Consider the following 11,134-nt stretch of genomic DNA (forward strand, 5'->3'; position numbering starts at 1 on the left):
TCAGCATTACCAGGGAGTCTGTGTTTTCATAGGGGACAAAACCCTTGTTTGACTTACACCCAACATCTGAGATTCTAAGTGGGAAATCTGAGGCATCATCATGATGGAAGTTTCTCAGGGTCTGGAACCCTTGGAACTCTTGAGGTCATATCCCTTAGATGGTCACCTACTCTACTTAGAGGGGCCATGGCAGGCTGGGGCTCCCTCTTGCTCAAATTCCTCCTGCTGAGCCAACAGAAGGAGAAGCTAAGTCTTCTCATTGTCATAACATGCCAGTTGTCCATATATGTTGGGGCTAAGTTACCAAGGGCTGGCTCAAGGCTTCCTTCTATACATTTGGTTCCACATTTCCTCAGCAAATCATGAATGCACTTTGAATAATGGCTTCTCTGATGTCTCTATGATCTGACTTGACTGAAAAATATTAAAATTTCTTTCATCAAGGAGCTAGCAAGATTTGTTTTCATCCTGGTAAAATCAGAGATATGGGTTCCTACCACCCTTCATAATTGTGTCTCCGGGGCAGGAGCCTAATTCACGACATGCAGGACTGTAGTTCATAATTTAGTGCAAATGATGGATCTAAGCATAAGGTTCTCAGAGCTGCAGGGAAAAGTAGGGCCAGCAGAAATCCCCAAGGCAGGGACCACATAATGACCCACCTTCCCGCTCACCACACAGGACGGAGGGCACAGGATACCCTCAGTAATTGTTGAGTACCCAGACCGTGCTGGGCAGAGGTGAGGTGTCTTCCCTGCAAGGGCCACATTAAACATCCCTGAGGGCCAAAGAGCACATGGCGAATGGTCACTTACTCACAAACAGTAGGGAAGGACAGACCCACGAAGGCACTGGAGAGATATTCTGTGTACATTTCATTTGAGACTCCTTCCAAGTAGTATTTCTGCCACGTGTCCTCCTCAATCTAAGAGAGAAGAACACAGGTTTAAGGTATGACAGTACACCATAAAAGGGAAACCAGAGTATACCATCTGGCCAACGAAATGAACGCCCTAGTTATGTGATGGTGACCATCTTCAGCAACCAGGAACACAACCACATCATCTACAGGAAGCTGGCCACAACCCTAAGCTCATAGAATGGAAGGACATCTCCTCTAAAACAACACTCTTTTCTAACCTGTATGATTTCCAAGGGTGTGGAGGCGTGGGCACTCACCCACGATACCGGCGGGCAGGTAAATCGATACAACTTTTCTAGAGAGCAATTTTGCAATTGTTAACAAAAATTTTTAAAGTACATGTTCCTTTACACAACAATTCCATTTCAAGTATTCATAGCAAAGAAACAGACGCATATACAAGGACATTTGCAGAAGAACATCCTTTTAATGAAAAATTGGAAATAACCACAGAAGGTACATTTTTCAATGGAACACAAAGAAACAATTAAAAATTATTGTGAGGAGCACCTGGGTGGCTCATTCGGTTAAGCATCTGCCTTCGGCTCAGATCATGATCCCAGGGTCCTGGGATCGAGCCCCACTTTGGGCTCCTTGCTCAGCGGGGAGCCTGCTTCTGCCTCTCCCTCTGCTGCTCCCCCTACTTGTGCTTTCTCACTCTCTCTCTCTCTGTCAAATAAATAAATAAAATCTTTAAAAAAAATAAAATAATAAAAATTATGGTGAAAATGTGTATCTGTTCATATAGAAAGTATATAAAAAGGCACATTACTAAATAGTGTTTATAGTCTGACCCTACTAAAAAAATACCCTATAATTATCTGAATGCTTGTAAAGCCATAAAAAACTAGAAAACTTTATACCAAAACACTAACCATTGTTATCTGAGTGGCAGAATGACACTTTTCTCTATAGATTTCTGTTATCTGAAGGCTTTTACAATGAGTGTGTGTGTGTGCATAAAACAATACGTATATTTCTACTTCGGGGGAAAAATGATTTTTCCAATCACACCCTGAGTAACACAAAAAGTAAAATGTAGTTTCAGAGAGGTCTTACTCCAGATTTCATTAAAATGTGTGGGTTTTCTTTCTAATTAATCAAGCTCAACTGGTTTTCCCAACAACCCTCTTCATGCTAAGCACTTCTGGAAGGATTTTACATTGGAACTGATCTTTAAAAATTATAAAGTGAGTAACAACAAGAATGCTGAGCCCCTCTGGGAACTCAGGGATCTGAGCAGATTGATTAACCTCTACTGGAGGCTACGTAAGTTGGTGGGGGGAGATGAGAGGCAGCTTCCCAGCCAACAGGAAGTGACTTTTTACAATGTCTTGTGCTTATGTTGAATTACAACTCATCTTGCCTATGGCCCAATAGTCAGTTAACTAGGGGAAATGCAATGCTGGAAGTTGAAAGAGACTTGGAAACAGTGGGAAATGAACACTGACCATCTACTTGGTGACACTCTGGAATACAAAGAAGGCAGGAATCATTTAGAAATAAATTGAATTCTACCTGCTTCTGTGCTATTTGTCTGCTTTGTGCAAGTCTGGATGATTAGAGTATGTGGGTTAACCTCATTAGTTTGAGCTGCTTCTAACCTACTCCCACACATTAGACATTAGCTATGCAATGCTGCTGGGTATGGGTTGTTTATCTACAAATTGGTCTTCCCCAGAGTGGGGTCTTTAAAAAAAAAGGCACTCAACCATTTCTACTGCTAAACTGTATGATTTTAAAAATTAACTGTAATGTGTTTAAGCATAAACTTTTTAATTTCCCTGAATCCTAAGAGTTTAACTTTTTTTTAAGATTTTATTTATTGGGGAGCCTGGGTGGCTCAGTTGGTTAAGCATCTGCTTTCAGCTCAAGTCATGATCCCAGGGTCCTGGGATCAAGTCCCACACCTGGCTTCTTGCTCAGTGGGGAGTCTGCTTCTCCCTACACTTGTGCGCGCTCTCTCTCTTTCTCTCTCTCTCTGTCAAATAAATAAATAAAATCTTTTAAAAAATCAAAAAAATATATTTTATTTATTTTTCAGAGGGAGAGAGAGCACAAGCAAGCGGAGTGGCAGGCAGAGGGAGAAGCAGGCTTCCCACTGAGCAAAGAGCCCGATGCGGGGCTCAATCCCAGGACCCCGGGATCATGACCTGAGCCAAAGGCAGATGCTTAACTGACAGAGCACCTAGGCATCCCTCAACATTTATTTTCAAATAAAAGATATTTCTGATAAAGGTGTTACACATACATATACACACAAACTTAAAAATGGTTAAAATCCTAAATTTTATGTTATATGCATTTTACCACCATTAAAAAACATTAAACCTATATCTATAATTGTAAGAGCAGAAGAGTCAGTAATTACAATTAATACTAAGACCTTTTAACCTGTAAGGGCAAGAATGACAATTTGGGACAGATCGATTACAAGAACAGGCCAGTGACATCAGGAGAAGCAGGGAATGAGCCCCAGCGTATGACAGACACAGCAGTACACCACAGGCTCAGACAGCAGAGCTTCATCTTTATCCCAAGGCAAGGCTCAAACTATCTATCACTTCTTACCAAGGGTTTACCCTTCTAAGTCTCAAACATGGCCTCTTTAACTTAACTTTGAAAAAGCAAAAATGAAAGTGTATATCCCTTTTTCCTTTGTCAGCAGTGATGAAATGTCTTTTTTTTTTTTAAGTAGGTTCCATGCCCAATGTGGAGCCCAACACGGGGCTTGAACTCAGGACCAGGAGATCAAGACCTGAGCTGAAATTAAGAGTTAGACACTTAATCAACTGAACCACCCAGGCACTCCTGAAATGCATTCTTAAGAACAGAAAAGTAAGTGTAAAGTATGTTGAGTTGAAAACATTTGTGCTTCACACAAGAGACGATGGCAGTGAACAAAGAAATCTAGAAAGGGTGGGGCAAGTTATTGTCTTTATGATTTCCCTTTTACAGAGGATAAAACTGAGGCATGGACAGGTTAAATTCAGGCTCTTAACCACCCACCTTGTCACCTCTTGCTAGAGATGACAGGGTAAATATACAAGGCAGGAGTGGTGCTAGGATTTTGGGGGGCAGGGAGAATTTGCTGCACATAAGTACCAAAGGGGGAAAGACTAGAATTGAAGCTCACCAAGGACTAAAAATCTTGAGCCCTGGAGCCCATGACCTTGTGGGAGGTCGATGAGGAGTAACACTAATTTTGAGTTGCGCTAAGAGTGCGGGCCTCCTAACAGAGCATGGCGGCATCCTTTTTACCCTACAAAATGGAACCATCCCAGCTTACAACTTCTTTCCCAAAAACAGTAGATGCTATTCTCCACATTTGTGTTGTGCGGGTATTTTTAACTGTAATGTAATGTACACACTTCCCAGCAGAAAAATGAAGGAATGGGACCAAAATGACTTAAGGAAAGGTGCCAGGATTTATTTGCCAGCCATTCAGCAATCAGTCAAAGGCAAAGCATTTCCCGAGGCAGCAATCTCTCCTCTGGCTGTCACATCAAACTCCAGCTGTTTTAGAAGAGCAAAGATGAGCAGGTGATATGCTGTGGCTCCTTATTCATCAAATACTCACAGAATCTTCAGTGAGAAAGGAAATTGAGCCACTGGACTGGTTCGTCTACACTTCTCGTTGGCTTATTTATGCTCTTTCCATTATCTAATTTTTCAACCAGTCTAGTCCAACCCCCCAAGTGAATGGTTGTACACCAATTCATGGGCAGTCGGCTCGACCATCAAAGGGTACCTTCCAACTGGAAACATGAGCCTTGGCTCCAAAGGAAATAACACCTTCTTGATCCTAGATTTTGCATGTGTTACTAATGGTGGGTCGGGAATGACACCTTTTACTTTTTATGCTTTCTCTGATTAGAGTGAAACTGTGTTTCTCTAATGCTAACAGCCCAGTGAATGTGAAAAATCAACCATCCTGGCTGGGGTATGCTACAGCCATGGTGCTTTCTGTTCCCAGCAAAGAAAAGAGCCTGCATTAACTGTGGTGATTCAGTCAAATAATTTTGCTAACATCTATCCCCACCTCGGGAGTCACGTAAATAATTCCAGAGATTATCATATGCCAATCCTTATTTAATTGAAAACAAGTACACTGTTTTAATCTAAATGTATTTATATTATGCACATCAAAAATAATGAACTAAAAGGAAATTATAACAACCAATGACCATTATGTTAATAGCTGCAATAAGAAGAGGTTAAGTCATTGGGCCGCCTGGGTGGTGCAGTCGGATGAGCATCAGACTCTTCATTTTGGCTCAGATTATGATCTCATGATTCTTGAAATCAAGCCCCACGATGTGCTCTGCGCTCAGTGGGAAGTCCGCTTGAGATTCTCTCTCTCCCTCTCCCCTGGCTCTCCTCCTCCCCCACCCCACCCCCTACCCCGCTCTTGCATGCATGCACGGGCTCTCTTTCTCTCTCAAATGAATAAATAAATCTTAAAAAAAAAGAAGAAGAGGTGAGTCATAACATGCACACTAACACGGCCCAGCGTTGGTAGTAGGAGCCCTAGTGTATTAGCAGGTATTTATTGCATTACTATTTTTTTAATCTACCCAAATTCTGAGTTAGTATTTTTCCTCTAAAGGATGGACAATTTTAAATCATAAAACTGCTTTAATAAGAACCAGCCACATCTGAATGAACATTTGTACATATAAACTACATAATACATTGTCACTGTCCTTTATGATGTGACAGTCTAAAACAGAGTGCAGTGACATAAACTGATGTGCCTTAGATCCCATAAAAATATATTTATTCCTACAAAAAAAAAAGAAAAAGAAAACGCCCACAGGAAGTGTCAAGCCCTTGACTACAATAATAAACATGGGATCAGCATTTATGGTTTCTAGGCTGATGAGTGTATGGTGGTCATTAAAATGTGTGGGGTCATTTATCCCCATTCCTCAAGAGCATGCTCTGTCACTGAGAAAAATCTGATTTAATGTTGCATCTAATCATTTCTTGTGGGAAAGAACAATGCTAAGGACAATTGAGTGTTAAGGAGGCTTTATCATTGGGCTTTCTGGATTCTCTCTGTCCTCATTTCCTCTATGTTCCAATCTTAACACACTTGTCCCAGTTTTTATCAATGGGCACATGGCTATCTCTTTCACCCTCCCTTTCTCAACATTCTTCAGTATAATGGCAATCCTAAAATCAACTCATAGAATTAAAAAACAAAACGCTCGCGTCTTGCTAGCTTAGGTCCTCATAGGCACCAGAACAGAGAATGCCTCGCTGCACAGCTTTCTGGGGGTGGAGGAAACTGGTGATAAAGTTGAAACCAAAGAAGAGAAGCAGAGGAGATGAGGAACGAATGGTGATTTCCACCTTTTCAGAATGTATTTCTTCTCTGTGCCAAATTGCACTTCAATGCTGTACTTCTTGGACGTGGAGTCAGGTCGGCTGCCCTTCTGAGAGGAGCATTGGATTTCAAGGACTCCATAACGATCTGGCATTCCCCAATTATGGCCTATTTCAGATTGCATTCTCCAGAATGTGAGAACAGGACGAAAGGATTTCATACTCATCCAAAGGCTTCAGTCCAATGTCAATTAAAACAAATTATTTGGGATTTGATGGAATGCCAGATAACTGGTTGCTTCAGCACTGAATGAATAAATAAACAACTCCAAAGATTAATTTGGGTGGACGTGAGCCAAATCTCTTAGTCCCAGACTAGTGGGCTGCAGACTATCAAAAAAGATTCCTTCCATCAGGCATTATGAGAAAAAAAAATTAGCCCACATGAGGTATCCTGAGAGAGATTAACAGACCACGCCACATGCAAAAGTGTAAGAATATATGGCATTTCCCCCACTGTGTTACCCCCAGCCCAGATTATTCTGAAGACACTAAGAGTGCCAGAAGGACCAAAACTAAAGGGTTAGTGTAAAGAGTAACATGAGAACTTTTTAAAAGCATAATTATTTAGAAATGATTTAAGAAAGTATTGCTTATGTGGCTGGAAATTGGTATTTTCTTTCAATATGTAGAAGGCTTCTCTACTCTCTCCCTATTTTTCTCTCTAGTGTAGAAAACGTATTTATGCTTAAGAGATATCAGACCCTGTTAAAGGTTGGCCTGTTCACTCTCTGTCCAAATAGGACTTTGGTTTTGCTATCTTGCTAATGGTTAAGAACCTCATTTGTGCTTCAAATAATAAGGTTCTTAAAATATCACTACAAGAATTCTAATCTGGGTAGAGCAAGCAGGAAGTAAATGTTCTCAAGCAGACGCCTGCTGAGCAATTCTGGAGGATGATTCAGCCCCCAGCATGCAGGATTATCCAGGATGGAGCTTCTCAATCCATTTGAGGTAGGAGACCGGGGTTTTGTTTTTATTTCTAATATCCACTGTTTTGCAGACTCAAACTTCTACAGAACCTAACAAAAACAAATTCTAAAAAAAGAAAAAAAAAAAGACAAGGCATGCAAAGTACAAGTCCAAAATTTTTCTCATTAGATTCCACCAATATAAAATTAATCTATCAAATTGCTCTAAAAGTTCCCAAGAACTCACTCTCATTTTCTGTACTTTCTTCCTTGTGGAAGAGTAGCCAGCCAAGAGTTCACAGCACCCATCCACAGACTGCACTAACAGATGTGCTGGCCTCTCTCTATCTTAAAAACCTAACTTCCCACAATTTCCCCCAAGCTTCAGCAAAGTAGAAGTATTCTCAACTAAGATTTCCCAGGTAAGCTCATCAGAACTTACTAATAGGTGTTATATCTCAAACACACAGAGTGGAGAGAGGGTCCCCCATGAAAATGTAGGTTATTTTGAGGGCAGAAAATGCCTCAATGTTCCAGTGCCTGGAACAGTGCATGGTACGCAGCAGTAGCTCAATAGTATTTGAATAGATGAAATAAATTTGAGAAGGACTGGATTTAACAAAGCCAAACCAGGCATTTTTTTAGTGCAATGGCTAGAATCTTAACATGTTAATAGGAGTTGTAAATCTCTGGGGGGGTGGGGTGGGGACATGGTATTTAGTCACACAATCCTTTATTTCAAGGAGCAGCTCACGGAGCTAGGCAATGCTAATCTAAGAACTTTCCCTATGATTTCCCGTCACTTTGTTTCCCTTGATCCTTCTGTCAGAAATACGTATCTCTATAATAACTCTCTATTTTTCAGTTGTCAAATCTAATTCTTTCGATAGAGTTCACATCAGATGCCCCCTCACTGGTGAGGCTTTTCCCTCATTTCCCCAGCTTGATGTGCTCTTCCTTGCCTTATTGGGAATACTAACTGAGCCCACCTCTAGGGGGGTTGGGAGGGCGAACTGAGGTGATCAATATAGAATGATTAGAACACTACCTGGCCCACAGTAAGCACTGGGCATGTGTTAACTATCATTAGTTACCATCAGAGTATTGGAGTCCTCTGACATTCCACCAGAGCTACAGCCAAGTGGAATTTGGAACATGAGCCCTTCCCTTATGCACTCAACTTTGTATCTTCCAGAAAAAGCAACAAAGTACCTTCTAAGGTGCCTATATAAGAGGTGTTTAATTAATATTTGTTGCACTGAACTAAGCAAGAGAAAACTAGAGAAAGAGACACAGAGAAACAAGCCATTTTCCTGGGCATCTAATCACAAGTAAGCACTGATAATTTCACAGCATTTAATGCCGCACCAAGAAATGAACCAGCTCCTGCCTCCAAATGCTGAAAAATCCTGTATTCTTAGGTTCTAATAGGGAGCAGGTAGAATTGGGTCATTTTTCAACTTCCCAGAAAATTTCTTACTAGGAGCGATATTTTTCTGGAAAATTTTGTCATCACAGAACATCTTGGGCTACTTAACCAGTGACTTCTGGTTTTCTAAATTCTAAATCCAATAACTTGGAGGCTTGAATTTGAAAGAAGGACTTCTCACGAGCTGGTGTACTGCCAATCCAACTGAAGTCCTTCCTCCTACAAGCTACGAATCCCACTGCCATCCCTGAGGAAGGCACCCTCCTTTTCACCCTTGTCTCATGACTCCACTGTCTTCCCCATGGGACTTAGCCTTCTGTCTTCTCCTTGCCTTCATTTTCTTGGCTTCCAGTGTAGAGTCAAACAACAATTCAACAGGACACAGACTGAGCCCAGCAAAGGCTATATCTGGCAATTCCATTACTCACAAATTCTAAAATTGAGGCAAAAACAACTGTGGGTTGGCTGGCTGGCTGGCTGGCTATTTATTTATTTATTTATTTATTAATGAATAGGAAGGGAGTTAGAAAAGAAAAGCATTCAATTCATCACAGGAACCAGAACATTGCCTCTGCCTTTGTAGGATTTTCAGTATTTTAGATAGTTTGGTGAGAATCTCACTGCATTCATTCCTTCTGTCACTCAGGATAATTTCTCACCAGTGGGCACTTCGGAGGTTTACTTAAGAAAAGTCTTCTGGGGCGCCTGGGTGGCTCAGTTGGTTAAGCGGCTGCCTTAGGCTCAGGTCATGATCCTGGAGTCCCGGGATCGAGTCCCGCATCGGGCTCCCTGCTCGGCAGGGAGTCTGCTTCTCCCTCTGACCCTCCTCCCTCTCATGCTCTCTGTATCTCATTCTCTCTGTCTCAAATAAATAAATAAAATCTTTAAAAAAAAAAAAAGAAAAGAAAAGAAAAGTCTTCTGAGGCTCTGAGTCCAGTGCTTCCCAAACTCTGAGGTGCATATAAATCATGCAAGGGTCGTAGTGAAATGTGGTTTCGATATCCTAGTCCTGGATGGGGGCTAAGATTCTGCATTTCCAACAGGATCCCAAACAACAAAGATGCTGCCCAAACATGAACCACACTTTGAGTAGCAAACAGCTATTCCCAAAGACAGTGAAGAACAGAAAACAAGTATTCTCCTTTGAGGACCAGAGATTAAGGAGAATCAATCACAGTCCAAAGGATTTAAAGATGAAAAAGAGTGCTTTCCATGAGTATCACTTAATACTGGAGCCAGTTACAGAGAAAGCTTAAACATAATTAAGCACTGAGTATCTAAGTGTTTGGGTTGTTGTAGTAATTAGTCTAAACAATATTTCAGGGTCCAGATTCATCTACTTAGTCTCTCTCCATTGATTCAGTGACCCCAATGATAATTTAGTCTCCATTTCAGTGCAGGCTTTGTAAAGACAGAACAATGAGATGGCTATATTTAATTCAATTAAAAACAAAGTTTCAAAAAATGGCCCTGATTTGTATCCCTATTTTCTATTCAACATCCCCATTTTAGGACACAGTGTTGAGTGTGAGGACGAAAACGCTTGCCAACTCAGTCCTGTTTTAGTGACAGCAGATTCTGGATACTTATGTCTCCTATCTCTGTACAATACGGCCTAATAAAGTTGAGCCAAAGAGACTAGATTTCATTTCAGGGCAAAGGGTTTGGCCATAAACTTTTGCTTTCTGGCTGAACAGAACCATTCCAGGCACAAGCATAAATTCTGCTAGTTTTAGGTATCAGGGTGATTGGGAAGCCAAATGGGTTATTTGTGAGCCAGGTATCCAAGGCAGAGGCACCCGCTTTATTGTGTATTCATTGTTATCTGGAAAATCTCTTGCCAGCTACAGAATATTTTCACAGGAAGTTAGAAATGACTTCGGAAATTCCCCTCTGTGGCTTCCTAGAGTGGATTTTTGGCCCCATCAAAAAGACATTTGGTTCAGAGATTGAAAGTGGGCAGCTGATAAATTGCTGAGGTATTTAGCTGGGCTTAGCAGCTTCCTTTGGGCGGGGGGTGCCAAGATCCTCAGTAGCGTAGCAATGTAGAAAGTACCAAAGCACATGCAGGCTCTGGGTTCAAATCTTAGCCTCCCTAGTGCCTGAGCTAAGCTGTACAACCTCTCCAAGCCTCAATCCTCTCACCTGCACAACGAGAGCAACAGTAGCACCTACCTCCTAGGAAGACAGTTGAAATGAAGTGATGCATGTAAAGTGCTTAACATAGTGTCTGGCAAATGTGTCAAGTGCTCTTGTGGTTTAATCATACTGAAAGATGGCATTTACTGAGTGTGTACCTTGTAGAGTTCTATAAATGTCAGCTATCACTTTAAGTAATGAGTGATGATGATGGTGATGTGTTGAGATGGTGAATGTGATGGTGATGATGGTGATGAAGGTGATTGTGATGGTGATGATGGTGACAGTGATGATCATGATGGTGATGATGGTGACAGTGATGGTGATGATGGTGATCATGGT

The 11,134-nt window shown here is 41.3% G+C and overlaps 1 protein-coding gene across 16 annotated transcripts in view; it reads right to left on the minus strand.

Annotated features, from left to right (window-relative positions):
* Positions 1 to 11,134, minus strand: part of KCNMA1 (potassium calcium-activated channel subfamily M alpha 1) — a 728,164-nt gene that overhangs the window by 158,286 nt on the left and 558,744 nt on the right. For all 16 annotated transcript variants that reach the window (XM_021699676.1, XM_021699672.1, XM_021699675.1 and 13 more), the window contains one exon: positions 816 to 925. In XM_021699676.1, the coding sequence (XP_021555351.1) occupies positions 816 to 925 (110 nt within the window). The remainder of the gene's footprint in view (positions 1 to 815; positions 926 to 11,134) is intronic.

Source organism: Neomonachus schauinslandi, chromosome 6 (genome assembly GCF_002201575.2).
Source record: "Neomonachus schauinslandi chromosome 6, ASM220157v2, whole genome shotgun sequence".
Taxonomy (NCBI): domain Eukaryota; kingdom Metazoa; phylum Chordata; class Mammalia; order Carnivora; family Phocidae; genus Neomonachus; species Neomonachus schauinslandi.